General features: G+C 62.3%; 2 protein-coding genes across 10 annotated transcripts in view; one reads left to right on the top strand and one right to left on the bottom strand.

Annotated features, from left to right (window-relative positions):
• The window catches only part of MARK2 (microtubule affinity regulating kinase 2), a 54,396-nt gene extending 42,757 nt beyond the window's left edge, over positions 1–11,639 (top strand). For 3 of the 6 annotated variants that reach the window (XM_061164942.1, XM_061164969.1, XM_061164960.1), the window contains exons 7-19: positions 151–207; positions 867–1,103; positions 1,541–1,660; positions 1,759–1,858; positions 1,936–2,048; positions 3,049–3,181; positions 3,413–3,591; positions 3,894–3,991; positions 4,772–4,933; positions 5,557–5,814; positions 6,870–6,896; positions 8,842–8,886; positions 9,519–11,639. In XM_061164942.1, the coding sequence (XP_061020925.1) occupies positions 151–207; positions 867–1,103; positions 1,541–1,660; positions 1,759–1,858; positions 1,936–2,048; positions 3,049–3,181; positions 3,413–3,591; positions 3,894–3,991; positions 4,772–4,933; positions 5,557–5,814; positions 6,870–6,896; positions 8,842–8,886; positions 9,519–9,879 (1,890 nt within the window). In that variant the 3' untranslated portion in view covers positions 9,880–11,639. The remainder of the gene's footprint in view (positions 1–150; positions 208–866; positions 1,104–1,540; positions 1,661–1,758; positions 1,859–1,935; positions 2,049–3,048; positions 3,182–3,412; positions 3,592–3,893; positions 3,992–4,771; positions 4,934–5,556; positions 5,815–6,869; positions 6,897–8,841; positions 8,887–9,518) is intronic. The other 3 variants (XM_061164979.1, XM_061164952.1, XM_061164988.1) reach the window with 3 other exon arrangements.
• A 192-nt stretch (positions 11,640–11,831) lies between these two features.
• Positions 11,832–16,771, bottom strand: RCOR2 (REST corepressor 2). 4 transcript variants are annotated; one of them, XM_061156658.1, is made up of 12 exons: positions 16,202–16,771; positions 15,434–15,490; positions 15,078–15,158; positions 14,786–14,838; positions 14,537–14,698; positions 14,300–14,424; positions 14,137–14,209; positions 13,833–14,048; positions 13,437–13,514; positions 13,243–13,300; positions 12,874–13,103; positions 11,832–12,756 (listed from the first exon to the last, which is right to left on the bottom strand). In XM_061156658.1, the coding sequence occupies exons 1-12, from the start codon at positions 16,326–16,328 to the stop codon at positions 12,442–12,444; spliced, it is 1,575 nt and encodes a 524-aa protein (XP_061012641.1). In that variant the 5' UTR covers positions 16,329–16,771; the 3' UTR covers positions 11,832–12,441. The 4 variants fall into 4 exon arrangements, with proteins under 4 accessions (XP_061012641.1, XP_061012651.1, XP_061012661.1 ...); XM_061156668.1 differs by having other exon boundaries at positions 14,137–14,206; XM_061156678.1 differs by lacking the exon at positions 12,874–13,103.
• Positions 16,772–17,851: the final 1,080 nt, after the last annotated feature.

Raw genomic sequence — 17,851 nt, 5'->3', positions numbered from 1 at the left:
AGCTACCCGTCTTTCAGCAGCCTCGGAGGGTCCTTTGGGCTTTGCTTATCCATGTGGCAGACTGGAAGTCGGTCACGGGATGGCAGCTCCACCAGCCCGCGTGGCCCACCTTCGGGTGCCTCCGGGCTGACGCCGCTTCCTTCCTTTCAGATAGTGTCTGCTGTGCAGTACTGTCACCAGAAGTTTATTGTTCATAGAGACCTGAAGGTAAGGCATGCTCTCGTCTCCGTGTCTTTGAGGAGGGCTGGCTCGTTCACCTCTGTGAACAGTGACAGAACCGTGACACCCTGATGTTCAGGGAAGCTCTAGCCTGTAATTTTTTTGGAGATGATGAGGAAGCCCCTAGGGCTGCTTCTGACACAGGCCTGTGTGACTGGACTTAGGCTCCCATTCCCACCAGCGAGCGGAGAGTCTCTGCCATTTCACCTCTTCCAGTGCTGCCAGGCCTGGCAGCCAGCCGAGGAAACAGGGCTGACCGTCCCACAGCTTCATCACAGCTGCTTTGCAGATGTGAACACTCCCATCTCTGTCCCTCAGATGTTAGTGTGTGAGACTACCTCTGGGTCTTCCCGGCCTCTGAGTCCTCACAGATGACCACGATTAACCCAGGCCTGACAGGGAAGCTTTCCACAGCTCACGGCCCTCAGCCTTCAGATCCTAGCCCTCACACAGCCCCCTGTGTGAGGAGCAGCCTTTGCCACCCTCCTCCAACCCAGCGCAACCTCTTCACACAGATTGGAGGCTGCCTCCAATCTGTACTTGGAGTACTAAGATTGAAGATGACTCCTGTTTATTCTCTGCCCCTTCCTGTCCGGTGCCTTGGTGTGGTCCACTTGGGCCCTGACATTTTCCTTCTTACCTTTCAGGCAGAAAACCTGCTCTTGGATGCTGATATGAACATCAAGATTGCAGACTTTGGCTTCAGCAATGAATTCACCTTTGGGAACAAGCTGGATACCTTCTGTGGCAGTCCTCCTTATGCTGCCCCGGAGCTCTTCCAGGGCAAAAAGTATGATGGACCCGAGGTGGATGTGTGGAGCCTGGGAGTTATCCTATACACACTGGTCAGCGGATCCCTGCCTTTTGATGGACAGAACCTCAAGGTGGAGTGAAGTGCAGGCTTAGATCATTTGAATTCTCATTTCTTCTCTTGGCCTCTGGTCTTGTCCCCGTCCTCTCACCTTCACTGCTTTTCTACATTTTTCCTGAGCCAGAGCTTCAAAGGGCTTACAAAAGGTAGCAGCTATTAAAAGGCATTATGTACCCGGTGTAATAATCTCAGTTCTTCTCTTGAGGGTGGGGATAGATTGTATGTTTGTTCACCTCTCCAGGGCACTCAGGATTGCAAGCCTCAGGCTCCTGAAGCCCGAGGGCGTGGGGTATCTGACAGCACCGCCTCTCTAGTGAGGGACCTTGACCCAGGCCCTCTGCCTCCTACTGTATTTCATTTCTATCTGCCTGGACAGTCAAACTATCAGGAGCCTGGATGTTAGGTTTCTTAAACCCTTGGCCTTGGGTGATTTAAATTTCACTCCTACAGGAGCTGCGGGAGCGGGTACTGAGGGGGAAATACCGTATTCCGTTCTACATGTCCACAGACTGTGAAAACCTGCTCAAGAAATTTCTCATTCTCAATCCCAGCAAGAGAGGCACTTTAGAGGTGAGCAGCCTGAGACCATCTGGCCAGGTCCTGGGTCCCAAGGAAACCTCCAGGCTGAGTTCTCCCTCTCTGCCCTTCTCCTCCCCTTTGCTCCCCAGCAAATCATGAAAGATCGGTGGATGAATGTGGGTCACGAAGATGATGAATTAAAGCCTTATGTGGAGCCACTCCCTGACTACAAGGACCCCCGGCGGACAGGTGAGGCTGTGCTGGGCAGTGAGGTTGAGTCTGCCTGGGACTCAGGACCTGCCTTAATTGTGTGCCCTCCCGTGCAGAGTTGATGGTGTCCATGGGTTACACGCGGGAAGAGATCCAGGACTCCCTGGTGGGCCAGAGGTACAACGAGGTGATGGCCACCTATCTGCTCCTGGGCTACAAGAGCTCCGAGGTGTGTGCCCCGCTCCGTTCCCGCGTGCTCCGTTCCCGCATGCCGTCCTCTGTCAGCAGCAGCCCTGCTTCTAGCAGCTGTTGAGGGCAGACCTCATCTCCCAGTAGCTGTGTAGCTGCGCTCTCTACTGACTGATTTTAAGCCCCACCTCTGGGGGCGCTAAGGCCCCTCTGGCCTTTGCTTTCTCTGATGGCCATCAGTGGTTCAACAGGAAAGCTGATGGGGTCGGGCCTGGGTCTGGGTTGCCATACGGTGAGTATATCTAGTTCACTCTGTGATGGTTAGACAGGGTCTCAGTGCATCTGGGTCAGTTCTTTGTTGCCTCTAGACATCTGTTTCCACATGTTTTGTGTCTCTCTGTATCAGGAATTGATACAGGAATTGATACCAGGAATTGTGTCTCTCTGTATCGGGATTCCTGGGTGCTTTGTGTCTTATAGGAGCCTTGAGTCTGTGTTGCTTCTGCTTAGTGCTCTTGTCTGGGAGTGTGCATCTGGGTGCCTATACGTCCATCCCTCGTGTCTGTGCATCTGGAGGCCTCGTGATTGTTGCTCTGGGTCACCATGTCTGCACCTGAACCCACGGGTCTCTGTGGGAGTCGGGTCCTGCTTACCATCTGTGTGTTCCCCTTGCACGTGTGGCCTCCCTGTCCCCCTGGTGGTGTCAGACTCCTTTTCTTGATTCTTAGCCTGCTCGGGAGGTATTGGGGGATATCTCTTGAGTCTGAATGCTCATTTTTGCCTGCTCACGCGCACGCATGTGTGTATCCGTGTCCTTCTCTGAGGGCGGGGGGTCTTTGTGGGGAGGTCGGTATGTCTTTGGCTCTTTGTCAGGGTCTTTGTTGCTACTTGTTTTTCTCTGTGTTTACCTACATGTACTTTGGTCTTGCAGTGGGCATGTCTCACGGGAGCCCAGGTGGATTTGTGTCCAGCAGGATTGTGGCGTGGAGGTGGGATCGTCCACAAGCAGCTCTTCATCCCTCCCTCTTGTGTTCTTGCAGCTGGAGGGCGACAGCATCACCTTGAAGCCCCGGCCTTCAGCTGATCTGACCAATAGCAGTGCCCCTTCCCCCTCCCACAAGGTACAGCGCAGCGTCTCCGCCAACCCCAAGCAGCGGCGCTTCAGCGACCAGGGTGAGTGCTTCCGAGAGTGGCAGGTGTGGGGCTCACCCCTCTCCTGATGGGTTCTGGGCGCTTCAGACCCTCTTCAGCCTTATTAGCATGTCCTTGGGCAGCTCACTGTACTTCCCTCCAACTCTGTGAAACGGGGTTTCTGGCAATGCGATAGGAAGCATGAAGCACGTGGTGGGTGTTCAGCGTGCCGCTCTCGCCCTTACTGTTCCCACCGTCCCTCTGGCCCACCAGCTGGCCCTGCCATCCCCACTTCCAATTCCTACTCTAAGAAGACTCAGAGCAACAACGCAGAAAACAAGCGGCCTGAGGAGGACCGGGAGTCAGGACGGAAGGCCAGCAGCACAGCCAAAGTGCCTGCCAGCCCCCTGCCTGGCCTGGAGAGGAAGAAGACCACCCCCACGCCCTCCACGGTGAGCCACGCCCCCTCCTCCCTCCTGGCCAGCCCCACCCCGCTTCTTGCTCTGGGGCCTGTCCTCTCGAAGCAGCTCCTTCCTTAAGCAGGCCCAGCTCCCTTTGGCTGCCTGCCTGACCTTCCCTCCTGGCCCACTTGTGCTTACTGTAGAAAACCTTGCCCCCCAGAGTCAAAGCAACATCTTTTCTCCCCTCCAACCCCCACACCCTCCCACTGCTCATGGTAGAAAGAGGAGGAGGGGGCTCGTTTTGTGACCACTTTGGTTTTCTGTGATACAGCTCTTCCCCTTCTTCCCCACAGAACAGCGTCCTCTCCACCAGCACAAACCGAAGCAGGAATTCCCCACTCCTGGAGAGGGCCAGCCTCGGCCAGGCCTCCATCCAGAATGGCAAAGACAGGTGAGAGGCCTGGGCCCTGCCTGCCGCGCCCCCCAGAGCCGCTCCCCCAGCGGTGACGTCTGTCAGCAGCACCCCTCCCCTCCCGCTCCCTGGAGTCCCGTCCTGGCTCTGTCCAGTCCAGCCGTCCACACGCCAGCACCTCCCTGCTCTCCCCCTGTCTCCTCCCTGTGCTCCGTGACTGCTTCTGGCGGGGTACCCAGTGTGACTCCATGAGCATCTCAGCCGCCTTCTTGCTTCTTGACCACAGCCAGGGCACGGCACCTGTGCTGTGCTGGGCATCAGTGCCCCAGGGACCCCGGCTCAAGGCAGAACCCAGAGACGCCCACCTGAAGGGTGTGCACAGTGAGGGTGACCCCCGCTGTGCCTGTGAGAGCAGAACCCCCCAGCCTTGCTGTCGGTGCTGAGTTCCTGGCTCCTTGTCTTCTGCGCTTAACGAAAACTCCCCTTGGCAGCACCCTGCTCTTTCTGGCAACAGTACATCCTTGTTCTTAGAATTCCTAGGAGACCGATGCAGCCCGGGGGCAGTGGCCTCCTGTCGGCCTTCCCGCACTCTGGGTTTCCTTCCCCAGGCTCTGGCCCGCTCGCCCTCCTCGCCCTGCCCTCTGCTCCCCAGCCTTGCCTCCCTGGGCTCTGACTTGTGCCCCGTTGCTGCTTCTGGGCGTGACCTGCATCCTGCCGAGGCTCCCCTCTGGCCCTTCCCGCCCTGCCCTTGCTTCCTAACCAAGCCTTCTGCCCCCACCCGCCCCTAACCCAGGCCTCTCCGCTGCTTTTGTCTCCTAGCCTAACCATGCCAGGGTCCCGGGCCTCCACGGCTTCTGCTTCTGCCGCGGTCTCTGCGGCCCGGCCCCGCCAGCACCAGAAATCCATGTCGGCCTCCGTGCACCCCAACAAAGCCACTGGGCTGCCCCCCACGGACAGTAACTGTGAGGTGCCGCGGCCCAGGCAAGTGTGCTGGGGCAGCCGATGCACCGCTGCCCTCAGCCTGCCCCTCCTCCGCCCCCCACAATTTCTTCCCACCTGGGGGTCCTGCTTTGTTCTTGTCGTCTTAGCCACAAGAGACAGCTATCTCCTGCAGCCAGGAAGTAGAGGGAAGCAAAAGTAGCTTACCGCCCCTCTTCTCCTCCAGTTCTCCCTCTCAGAACAGACATGCACGAAGCCGCCCCAAGGCTCCAGAAGGAAGCCTTTTTGTTCTGAGCCTTCCTGGACTTCCTTAGGACCCAGGGACAGTCAGCATCACAGGGACTTGGTCCTTGAGGGTTGGTCAACATTGTCCCCTGGAGGTTCCAGTCTGCCTGGCTCCCAGGGAGCCGCTCCTCTGCAGCCTGTACTGCTCTCCACACACGTATCCTTCCCTGCCTCCCTCCCTCCCCGAAGCCATCTCCTCTCCCCCCACCTTACTGGCGTCCTCAGTGGTCACATCCCTTCCTTCTGTGTCCTCTGTGATGGCTGACTCCCTCTGCCCTGGCTTCCCCCTCCCCTTTTCCCACCCCAAGGCGCTCCAGCCGCTGGCAGGGGCCGCCTTGTGCCCTGATGCATTTCCCCCACCCCCACCTCTTTTCCCACAGCACAGCCCCCCAGCGTGTCCCTGTCGCCTCCCCCTCCGCCCACAACATCAGCAGCAGTGGTGGAGCCCCAGACCGAACTAATTTCCCCCGGGGTGTGTCCAGTCGAAGCACCTTCCACGCTGGACAGCTCCGGCAGGTGCGGGACCAGCAGAATTTGCCCTACGGTGTCACCCCAGCCTCTCCCTCCGGCAACAGCCAGGGCCGGCGGGGGGCCTCGGGGAGCATCTTCAGCAAATTCACCTCCAAGTTTGTACGCAGGTGAGTAGGGGGCCTAGGGCAGCAGAGGGACTGAGGCCAGGCCCTGCACCTGCCGGGGGAGGGGATGAGAACACCTGGGGCTAGAGCTGGGGTTAGGTCCCTAGGGCGTTAGAAGCAGCCTCAGGAAGCCTGAGAAAGCGAGTCTTGTTGGCACCTGAGGCGCTCAGACCTGTCCATCCCTCTCAGGCCTCCCTAGCTTCTCATACACACCCCTTGTTCTCTGGCCCAAGCAGATGGCCGATGCCGCCTCCTCTCTGGGAGAGTGTGAACTCAGATGCTAAAATAAAAGCCCCCCTCTTCTCTCCTGGGTTCCCATGGAAACTTATATTTGGTGACGCAGCTGCAAAGTCATGAGGCCTGAGCCAGGCTGGGCCGGCAAGGAGAGTTTCTCCTGGTCTCTTGTCTCGCCCCGTTTGACCTCCTTGCTCCCCACCCAGTTGGTTTTGTCTGTCGCAGTCATATTTGTCTGCTGGGCTGGAGGCGGGGGGAGGCGGGGCGGTGTGCCAGGATGGAGGCCACGAATTCAGTAACTGCTGGAGGCCTAGGGTGGCTCGCGTGCGGCCTGCTGCACTCTGACGCTTTCCGGTGTGGGAGCCAGGGTGGAGATCCTCTTCATGAGGTTTCTCACTCCTGGCCCCTGATGACCCATAGAAACAGCGTTCCTCCTTGAGGTGCATCCAGCAGTCCCGCCTCGTGGGGTGCTCCCTGTCTCCATCCCCCTGCTTCCTCAGCCATCTTAGCGTAGCTCAGGACCCAGCAAGCAGGAGGCTGGAGAGAGTGCGTTTGCCTGCCCTTCCTCCTGTCCTCTGCCCCACTCAGCTAGCGTAGCCAGGCTGGGCCCCTTTCCACCTCGGGATACAGCTGTGGGGCTGCAGGGTGGGGCGTGAGCAGATGGGGGTGTCTGGGACTCTAGTCTCGCTGAGCGGCTCTTCCGAAAGTGGGGATGACCCTTGAACCTGTAAAGCCCACTCCCCACCTGCTTATCCACATACCGTCTTGTTGGTTTTTTTTTTTATTTCTTTTTTTATTTTGTCTTTTTTTGTTTGTTTTTTTAGAAATCTGTCTTTCAGGTTTGCCAGAAGGTAGGCGTTGAGCCCGCTGTGTGTGTGTCTGTCCCGTGCCCTGCCTCCATCACTAACGCCCCTCTGTGGCTCTTGCGCCCTCCTCCATCTGCTAACCGTGTCCGTGTGGCACTCTCTCTGCCATCTTAAAGGGAAGGCGACGGCCTCTGACAGGGTGGCCCACGAGGCCACGTGTGCCCACTGAGGGCAGATGGCTCTGAAAACAACGGGCCCGTCCCCCAGCAAGGGGGACCTTTTCAGGGAATTCTCCCTTTAAGATTGTCTCCTCCCCCCCGGTCCCCTGCCCTGGGTTTTGGTCACAAACGTGGTGGGCTCCTCTTCCGGCCGTTTCCCGTGTCTGTGCATGCGCTCTGAAGAAGCTCCACCCGGGTCAGAAGTGTGTCTGGGATGGTGTCTCACTCTGGGTCTCCTGGGCCTCCTCTTCCCTGGTGCCCTGAACCGCAGGTCCTCTGGGATGGCAGGACTTCAGGGGCCCTGCAGGGACACTGGGGTGTCCAGGCTGCTGCCTGACGCCTCAGGCCCGAGGAGCCTTTGCCTCTCGAGTGGGGCACAGCACCCCCTTCTGGCAGCTCCGTGGAACAAGCCCACCCCTCCCCCACCCCAGCAGGCCTCGGGCCTCCAGCCTTTTCTGGGCGACTCGAGCCGCATCCTCTCTGGGCTGTGTTCTCCAGTTACGGCCTGTGGCTTCCCGAGAGCCAGGAGCTGGGACGTCCTACCCCTGTGCCCTGGCAGCAGAGGGAAATCCTCCCGCACTCAGGCGGCTGCCTTCCTGGGCCCACTCCTGGCTCTGTCGCCCCCAGCCCTGCCTTTGTCCTGTCTGGAGGCCTGGGTGGGCCGCATACCAACCTGAGGAGCAGGTTGGAGCCCTGGTTCCTCAAGGCCGGCCACCCAGGCCCTGCCCTGGGGCGGGGACACCTGACAGGCAGCCGGTGCCCGGCTGACAGACGGCTGAGACAGGGTCTCCAGGCTTTCCCCTTCCGCCCACCACTCCCCAGCTCTTCGGTGCATGGCTGGCTGTTGACTCATGGGGCCCCGGTGGGGGCCTGCTCTGCAGGGTGCCTCCACCCACGGGCAGGAGCCAGGTGGGGCCCGAGAGAGCAGCCAGGCTCCTTCCCCTGCTCAGCGCAGGCGCCTGCTCGCAGCGCGCTGGTTTGCGTTCGTGTGTCTGTCGTCTCTTTGTGTTCCTTTTACATGTGCTGCTGCTGCTCTTTCTCTCCCCCGTCCTCGCTCTCCTCTGCACCCCCAGTTCCCCGGCTCCAGGCACCCATCTTCCAGCCAGGAGCTGGAGAAGCCGCTCAGCGGGGCCAGACCTCTTCCCCACCCACCCTCCCAAGGTGTCTGCCCTGCCCTGCCCTGCCCTCCGTCTCCCTTCTGTATCAGCAGATGACCTGGCAGGCAAGGGAGTTATAAAAGAAAGAGGGAGGCAAGCCTGTCTCCAGCAGGCCTCAGGGCCCTTCTCCCCCCATCATCCAGCCCCAGGCACTGAGCCCCAGGCACACTCCCAGCAGGTCTTAGCCCTTTGAGCCTCCGGAGAGAGGCCTCTATTTATCCCCTCGCCCCTTCCCTCTAAGAGGACCACAGTTCTGAGACTCAGCCCTGGGGCCCGAGAGCAGGACCCCCCCCGCCCCAGAGCCCTGGCTGTGGGCTGTGTGCTCCATGAGCTCACGTACGTCCACACCCTCCTCGCTGGCACGGATCTCCGTGTGGGGTGGGGCAGCCCCCCCACCGTGCTGGGCTCCCTGTTGGAGAGGGACAGTCTCCCTGTTGGAGAGGGACAGTCAACGCGGCCAGCGTGAGGGGCTGCGGGCCACCGAGCCTCACGGCCTGCCAGTGATGGGCAAGTGGCCTTCTGGGCTTGGGTCCCGCCCACCCACCGGTGGCACCTCCCTGGACCCACCCTCACAGAGGTCCCAGCACTAAACTCTCCCTCGCTCTGTTTTTTGAGGAACCTGAATGAACCTGAAAGCAAAGACCGAGTGGAGACGCTCAGGTGAGAGGGCTGGAGCCGGCGCCGGCCCTGCGCGGGCCACCGGGCTCGTCACGAGCCTCCTGCTCCTCTCTTCCTTCTGCCACACGGCTCTCCTCCCGTGCTTCTGCCCTGTCCCCACCCTCGTGGGGCCTCCCTCTCCTCAGAGCACCCCTCACCCCCACCGCAGCAGGTGTGGGCCCTTCTCCTGAGATTCAGTAGATTCTGGAAGCAGGAGCCCCAGGCCGGGTGGTTGGGGCTACAGACTCCCACCCACGGACAAGCTCAGCTCTCGTGAAGCAGCCGCTTCTCTCTGTCCAGTCTGTGAACTGCTCGGGGCTACCGTGCGGTGCTCCCTGTTCTTCCCCGGCCCTCTCCTCTTCGAAGGAAAGCATGGAGCTGTCACATCATCACCCCTGGCCAGGGGCTGGCTTCTCCTCCCCGCTCTGCCCTGAGAGACGGGGGTGCAGGACTGCCCACCCTCCTCGCCCCGCTCTGCTCCCCGGGCCAGCTCTAACGCTCCCTCTTCCAGCACCGCTGCCTCTGGGGCACCCTCCCGCTGTCCTCTCTGGTCTCAGGGTCCATCTGCCGGGGGGCGCTCCCGTGGGTGGGACACCGCGGCGCCCGCCTGACGCCCGCCTCTGCCCTCTCCGCAGACCTCACGTGGTGGGCAGCGGCAGCAACGACAAGGAGAAGGACGAGTTCCGGGAGGCCAAGCCCCGCTCGCTGCGCTTCACGTGGAGCATGAAGACCACGAGCTCCATGGAGCCCAACGAGATGATGCGGGAGATCCGCAAGGTGCTGGACGCCAACAGCTGCCAGAGCGAGCTGCACGAGAAGTACATGCTGCTCTGCATGCATGGCACGCCCGGCCACGAGAACTTCGTGCAGTGGGAGATGGAGGTGTGCAAACTGCCGCGGCTGTCTCTCAACGGGGTTCGCTTTAAGCGGATATCGGGCACCTCCATGGCCTTCAAAAACATTGCCTCCAAAATAGCCAACGAGCTTAAGCTTTAATAGGCTGCCAGGAGTGGGGGGCGTGGAGGCGGCCAGCTGGACTTAGCTGCTGGGGCCGGCGCTCCGCCCGCCCGGGCCAGACTGCAGAGATGGATCGGTGTGTCTCCCCTGCTGGCACTTCCCTCCCCACCCCTCTCAGTTTTTTCTTCCATGTTTGTGGGGATGGGAGATGGTTCTCTCCGCCTCCCCACGGTTACCCCTGCCCAGATAGCCCCCCTTCCCCATCTCTCCCACAGGAGGCAAAGGAAGGGGGGGAGGGGTGGGGGGGCAGGGCTCCCCCTCGGTACTGCGGTTGCACAGAGTATTTCGCCTAAACCAAGAAATTTTTTATTACCAAAAAGAAAAAAGAAAAAAAAAAATTTCCCAGCGGCCACCTTTCCTCCCTGCCCCATTGGGACAGTCGAGACTGGATCTGTGGGGTTTCCCGGGAGGGTGGCTCAGGGCTGGAACACTCTCAGGCAAGAGTGGTGGAGTTCCCTGTCAGGCCCTCCGCCAGGCCCACTTTGGGCTTCTCCCCTCTCCTCTCCTCCTTCCCCTCCAAGCAAACCACCAGAGGTGGCCTTCCCCTGACCTCAGGCCCCTGGGCTGGAGGCCTGGGCGGCTGGGGGCTGGGGCGGGGGTGCTGGCGGCAGCCTGGGGCTGGCAGGCTAGGCGCGGGGCTCGGCCTCCCTCCTCACTGTATCCTCTGCCCCTCCTTCCCCAGAGGCTGGGCATTTCCTTCCACAAGCTGCTGTGGGGACGTTCATTCCCCTCCTCAAAAAGTCTGTGCCATCTTCTCACCCCCTCCTGGGTAGAAGGCGGGGCTGACCCCAGGGCTGGGAGAGGGGAGGGAACCGCAGGGCAGATGGGCTCCCTGGCCCCCGGGGGCCGCCCAGGCTGCTAGTCTCTGGAATAGGGACGATGGCATCCTCCTTTCTGGGAGAGCCTTTGTCTGAAAGCACAGCCCCCTCGCGCCAGTCCTCTCCCCGCTGCTCCTCTTCATTGGCATTAATCTGGGCACCAGCTAGTTCCATAGCAGTGACTTCCCTCACCACTCATCTCTTGGCCTTGCCTTCTCTTCCTCACACTGTCGCCCCTCCTCTCAGGAGACACTGCCCGGGGCCTCCAGGGCCGCCTGGCCGAGGCTGCGGAGGGCAGCGGGCCCGGGGCCTCTGCCCTCCACGGGGCTGGGGGGCAGATAGGCCAAGGGCCTCCCAGCTCGCCGACCTCCGCAGCCAGTGTGGGAGTGGCTGGTTATGGGCGCTTGGCTGGTGGCAGCCGCTGCATCCCTTAATTTATTTCTCTGCTGTTTCTGTTCTTGAGAAATTGGGGGAGGGGGTCCTAAACAGAGGCTGCCTCTACCCTCACCTGAGTTGTACATTTTTTTGTGATGGGTTTTATTTTTTATTATTATTATTATTTTTTTTTTGATTTATGATGACTCCACCCCTACTCATCACCCCACTCCCAGGCCTGGCTCCATGGCAAGTCGAGCCCTTGGGTCCCAGGAAGGGGCCTTGCCAACCTCAGCCCTCCCGCCCCAAGCCCTGACTGTGGGCTCCGGCTCCTACCAAGGGCTCCCTCTCCCTCCCCCCTTCCTCTTCCTGCCCTATGGAACAGCCCGGGTGCTCCCAGGGGCCCGGAGGGCAAGGCTTGGCTCCCAAAGGGGGTGGTGGCCGGGGGGCTCCCAGGCAAGGTGGCCCCTCCCCACCCAGCCCCCCTCCTGCACTTAGTCTCTCCTCTGGATCAAACACGTAATAAAGAGAATGTTTGGAATCTGAGCTGCCGCCTCCTGTTTCTTATCCCAGCTGGGCAGGGACCCAGGCCCCATGGGCAAGATATGGCCCAACCCACCTGCCTTGCTGGGGAGAACGGATTCCTGGCTGGGGCCTGGGGAAAGGACAGTGCTGGGTGGACCCATGGCCCCAAAAGAGACACTCAGCCTGGGACCCTTAAACCAAAAGGAGATTCAGTGAGCTTGAAGGTTTTATTTTTAAAAAAACATTGAAAAATAAACCCATGTCTGCATATGTTCCCAACCCTCCTTTCTCTAGGTTCGTGGGCAGGGGGGGCACCCTCAGAGCTCCTCAGCACTACCCACCCGGCCCCTGAAGACAGGAGAGCTACCTCTCTGGCCCCAGGGGACCTCTCTGCCCACCTCCCCCCTCCAGCGCCCTCCCCACCTCACCCAGACTTATTGCTACAAGAAGGGAAAGAGGAAGAACAGCCAACACCTTAAACTGTCCTCGCCCCCAGCCCCCACACTAAGGTCACTACCCCCTACACACGAAGGGCAGGACCAAAGGCCAAGCCCTGGCAGCCTAGGAGGCAGCCATTCCAGTCCCAGCCAGGAAAAGAAAGTACCCTCAGGCCAGCTCACAAAGCCCCAGACCCTGGCCGGGCTTGGCCACCAGAAACAACGTGCAGAACCCACAGGGCCAGCTGTGCCCATCGCAGCAGCTCCAGGTCCTCAAAAGACCTGGCGCGAGCTCTAGTCCCTTCTGTCCTTGGTGAAGCCGGAGGTCCCCAAGGACGCCCTGCCGAGGGGTTCTGGAGCCTCTGGTTGGCAGAGAGCCTCAGGGCTCAGAGCGAGGGTGCTGGAGGCTCCAGAGGGGCTCCAATCAGGGTGGGTGGGGGCTGAGGGCCAGGGCGGGCACTGTGGCGGGAGGCAGCCAGGGCAGGGCGGATGAGAGGTGGCGGCGGCTGGTTGGGGGCCAGCCGGGGCTGAAGGAAACGGCCCTGCTGGAGTGGGGGTGGCTGGCGAAGCAGGGTGGGGGCCGTGGGCAAGGGTGGCCTCAGCAGTGGGGGCGGCTGGGACAGCGAGGCGGGGGGTGGAGGAGGGGGCGGCGCAGGGGGCCCCGATCGGGGTCCCGACGTGGAGACGGATGTAATCTGGACCTGAGGGGAGACAGAAGGGTGAGAAACCAGGCTCGCGCAGGCCCTCAGCCCAGCCTTTAAGGACGGAGGTGGTTCCTCTCCTCTCTCCTCTGCAGCATTTCTCTCTCCCCTTCTCACCTCATCATCTTCCTCTAGGGCTGGAGCTGGCAAGGGAGCCCCTCTCCTAGCCTCCTCCATGGGGACCGGGGCTCCAGGGGCCCCATCCTGCTCGGCCTCCCACTCCTGCAGCACCTCCTCCAGATTGAAGCGGCGCCGGTAGCTCACAAAGAAGGTCTTCACCTGGGTCAGAGTCTTGTTCCCAATCACCTCTGCAATAGCCCCAAAGTCTTTGCCATACCTACGGATGGCTGGAAGGGTCAAAAGGGCAGCAGAGTATGAATACCGCCTTAGATCTAGTTACTTCCCTGATCCTTCCCCTCTGCCCCAGCTCCCTGGGGGGAAGGAGACACTCCTGGGGCCCTCTGTTCTCCCCAGAGCCTCACCCACCTTGTACGGCCAAGAGCTGCTCATCCGTGGTCCAGCGGGAGTTGAACTTGGTATTGGCCTGCAGAGCAAGGCATGGATCCTTGAGGCTCAAAAATAGGGGAACAGAGGGCCTGCTCTCCAAACCAAACTCCCCTTTCTTGCTCTGCCCACAGCCAGAGTCCCTCCTCCCCCTGAACTTGGAAGAGCAGCCTCACCTCAGGGGGGCGGAGTGGATCAATGCCGCCCTCCAGGGCTTGGCGGAGGCTGCTATTGGTCTGCTTCATGCTTTGCACCTGGGAAGGTAAGTCAAGGGAGGGCCATCAAACTCCACGCCAGGAGGCCATCAATAGCAACCCTCACCCAGCCATCTACCTCATCTCATCGCTCACAACCATCCAGTAGGGGAGACACTGGGGTTCGCCCCTTTTCAAAGACCAGCGTTATTATTTTTTTTAATGACCAAAAAAGAACATGTTACCCAGAAGCCCAGAGAATGGGGAAGATGCAGGCTTGGCAACCACACAACCTCCCTAACAGCTCAGCTGCCCCCAGTCAAGAGCTCCCAGCTGCTGACTGTCCCCTCTCACAGCTCCTTTCCCTGGGCCCCCTACCTGGCGCTTGAGGGAGATGAGCTGGGAGTCAAGACCTCGAAGCGTGAGGTTGGCAAGGTCCGGGCTCCCCGACACTGCGGTGAGGCCCTCGGGGCTCAGGTACATGCCTTTGGGCGGGCGCCTCCGAGTTCTCAGCGGATGATGGCGGTACTGGGAGCCCTGGGCCTCCTTCTTTCCTGGGCCCGGGCGGGCATTCAGGGGCCGAGAGGGCAGAGGCTGCCAGGGAAAGGAGAGGAGGTGGGCAGTGCAGAGCCCAAGGAGAAGGTGGGCCAGCGGGCGGGCCAGCAGAGCTCTGCCCCCTCACCTCTCTCTTGGGGTCTCCAGCGTCCGGCTCCCCCTCACTCACGGCTCCTCGTCCCTCTTCAAGCTCATCGCTGCTTACACGGGGACCAAGGAGCGGGTGAGGCTGGGGCTAGGGCCTGCAGGACCGCCACTTACCCCCACCCACAGCTTCCCCAGGCCCCCACCTGTCTTCCTTGTCCTTTCGGCCCCCAAGCCGCCGAGCCTGTCTGTCCATCACACTGGTCCGGCTGCGGGTCTTCTTCCAAGAGTAGTAATACTTCACCAGGCTGGGAATCAGCTTGTCAGGCAGCTGGGGGCAGGGGGCAACGCCAAAGGCTGGAGCCCACTTAAGACTCCAGGCCCCGGGAAGGCTTATCAGAAAGAAGCGGCCAAGGAACGCCGACAGGGGTGGAGGGCTTTACCATCTGCTGGATCCGCTGGAAGCACTTGCCATGGAAGCCAAAGGCCTGTTCAAACAGCACTTTGTCCTCTACCGTCCACTCATCCGGGAATGGGGTGAAGTTGGCCAGGTCAGCCAGCGACTTCTCTACGTCGTGTTTATGCCACAGGAGCATGCCCAGTGCCTGGCCCAGGAGAGAGAAGGACTCAGGCTCAGCTGCCCCCAGCACCGTGCTGTCTCCTCCCCGAATCCCTGTGGGGCCGAGGCTCACCTGCTCGATGTTGTAACCGTGCTTCTCCTTGGCCATCGCAATGTACTTGTCAACTGCAGGGGCGGGAGGAGCCAGCTCTTGGAGGAGGGGTTACAACTCCTAACCCAGGCCTGTCCAGACAGGGGTATGCCCCCAGGGACTAGGCCCCTGACCCTGAGCCCCAGGGCAGGGGTTGAACCCACATGTCTCGGCCTCTAGCCCACTTCTGAGAAGAGCCGGCCGGCAGCTGACAGGAGAACCAGGCCCCCAGCTCCCAAGGGTAGACACGAACCCAGGGTCCCACCCCACTCACGCTTGGCATCTGACACACAGTGGTTGGGGGACCACACCAACATCCCCTTCAGCTCCTTGTTACTGTAGCGTGCGGGGCTCTCTGAAAGGCAAAGGACACCATCACCCAGCTGGCCCTGGCCTGGACCCATGGCCAGAGGGCAGCAGAGTGAGGCCTGTAGGTGAGGCCCGAGGGGAAGGAGGAGCAGAGAACCAGACGGGAAGGCCGAGCAGGAAAACTAACCATGCCACAGGGCCGGCCACCCACCCCTGCCTGCCCCACCAGTGGGCGCCAGTCAAGGGCTCCCCCAGGTGGGGCTCAGGGCCAAGCCACGGGCCCTCAAGTCCCCTCCCTTCACAGCCTGTCCTGCCACTCACCAGGCTTGCACTCCGGAATTACGGCCTGGTAATTGGTTCCAACGCGGATCATGCTGTCTGTGGAGCCAGGGGGAGGCAGTCAGGACTCCAGGGAGGGAGGGCGGGAGGATGTGGCGGGGGAGGTGGCTGGCCTGGAGTTCTCCTTCCTGACCACCCAGGGCCCCCACCTTTCAGGAGGCTCACTTTTCCCTGACCATCTCCTCAGTTACCCTCAGTTACAGAAGCAACTGGAAAAGGGAGAGACTTGCCCAGCCATAGCCCCGGGGGGGGGGGGGGGGGGGGGGGATAGGGGCCAGTTTTAAAGCCCAGGCCCAGCAGAGCCCTTTGTTCTGACTTGGTGGGGGGGAGGGGGGGTTGGAGGGCTGCCCCTAGACCTGGACCACAGCCCTGCAGGGAATCCAAGGCTCCTCCCCACCACATGAGCCTCACGGCTTGGTGTGGAGGTGTCTTTCCAGCTCCTGCCCCGGCCAGACCTCAGTCCCCTGCAAGGTGGTAAGGTATGAGGAACCCAGGCTGTGAAAGGGAGGGACGCCTGAGTACCTCGGGGACGGAGGGCAGGGAGGGGGCAGGCAGGACCGCCTCCCCGGCAGCTAGGGGCCCAGCCTCCAGATTCCCCGTGCCGGCTTGGGGGCAGCAAAGCAGAGGCTCCGATTCAGGGAGGGCAGGAACCATGCCTAATAGTACCCCTGGGGTCGGCAACTCTCCCCCGCGCCGCGCCCCCCCCCCCACCCGGCCGGTCCGCCTTTAACCCCAGGCTGCCGGGCTCACCGTGCGAGTGTTCCTCCTCGCTGCTGTCATCCTCCGAGTGCGGCTGTCCGCCGTTGGGCGCCGTCTTGGCCCGGCTGCGGGACAGGATCCCGGAGCCCGCGCTCGGTTTCTCCATCACCGAGGGCATCACCCCCGCCCAGCTGCCCCGGGGGGCGCGGGAGCCTTCGCAGAGCCGCGGTGGTTGCCGCGCTCGCCCGGAGTGCCGTGCCCGGCCCGGCCTGGAGGGGTCGCCACTGAGACTAGGAGAGGCAGGAGGTCAAGCGTGGCTAGGGTCCGGCGGGGCAGAAGCCCAGCGGGCAGCCCGGCACTCTCCGCGACCCCCAGAGGTGAGGGGCGTCAGAAAAGTTTGTGTAGAAGTGGGGTACGCGGGGGAAGAGCCGCAAGGTCCGGTGCGGCCGCGGCGCGCTCGCTCTGTACGCCCCCACGGAATTGGGGGCTCCCCGGAGAAGTCGGGGCAACCTGCCCTCGGGGCGCCCTGGAGCCCCAATTGCCCGCCTGCCCACGCAGTTCAGCGAGCGGGCGCTGCGGCGCAACTGCCGCCCGCCCCCGCCCCTCCCCGCGAGCTCCGCGTCTCTCGGCTGCACCAGGATGCCCCACTCCCCGGGCGGGGACCCCTGTCCGGACCAGACCCCCGCCTGCGACGGCAGCCGGCGGCGGCGGCGGCGGCGGCGGCGGGACGGCGCGCACGGCGCGCGGCGCTGGGGCAGAGTTGCCGGGAGGCGGGGGAGCGCAGCCGCGGGCGCCGCCTCGCACCCTCGCCGGCGCGCTCGCTCGCTCGCTCGCTCGCTCTCCCGGCGCGCTCGGGCTGCTCGCTCGCTCGCCCGCCCGCCCGCTCTCCGCCGCCGCTCGCTCCTCGCGCACACAATGAAGCTGCTGGCAGGGAAGTAGTGCCGGCTGCGGCCTCAGCACCCCTCCCCCAGCCGATGCCTCCGCCAGCTGAACATCTGGCCCTGGGGTGGGAGGCAGGGCCCGGGGGGCGGGGCCTGGGGGCCGGGGCTAGACCTCCGGGGGGTGGGGTCAGGACCCGGGTGGCGCGCGCTTCCCTCTGCCGGCCCCCGGGGCTCGCAGACTTGCCCCCCTGGGGGAGACCCTCTGCCCCCCCACCCCACCCCCAGGAGTAGCCAGGGGTCAGCCCCACCCACGCGCACACCAGCCCCACACTGCAGCGGGCTCGGGTTACCGCCGCCTGCCCCGGGGGCCCTGAGGCCGCCTGCCCGCCCGCCCGCCCGGGTGGAGCCCAGCTTTTCCTTCCATTTCCCTTCCTGCCAAGGAACTCCCCACCCCCCCTTCCGCAGGGGGGACCCCCCCCCACACACACACACTTCATGCGCCCTTGGGGGCCAGAGCGGATGGGAGGCCGGACAGGCTAGGATTGAATTCCTCCAGGAGCTACCGGGCCAAGGAGCCTGGCTTCTGGTGTGCATCTGTGGGTCCCCAGGGGTCACCTCAATTCCCTTTAACGGCTGCAATGCGCACCCCAAAACAGTGGCCCATGGGGTTGCGGGATGGGGCGTGGGAAGTGCAGGGGAAGACCTGGACTGCAGATTGGAGGGAAGCTGGGGGTCTGTCCTCCCTGACCCCCCCACCCCCGCCCCGAGTTCACTGTCACCCCAGCTGGGAGCAGCAGCCCCCTCCCCCAGGACGAGCACG

This window comes from Dama dama, chromosome 2, assembly GCF_033118175.1.
Source record: "Dama dama isolate Ldn47 chromosome 2, ASM3311817v1, whole genome shotgun sequence".
Lineage (NCBI taxonomy): Eukaryota > Metazoa > Chordata > Mammalia > Artiodactyla > Cervidae > Dama > Dama dama.
The sequence above is the reverse complement of the archived record's forward strand: the minus strand, read 5'-3'. Positions and strand labels throughout refer to the sequence as shown.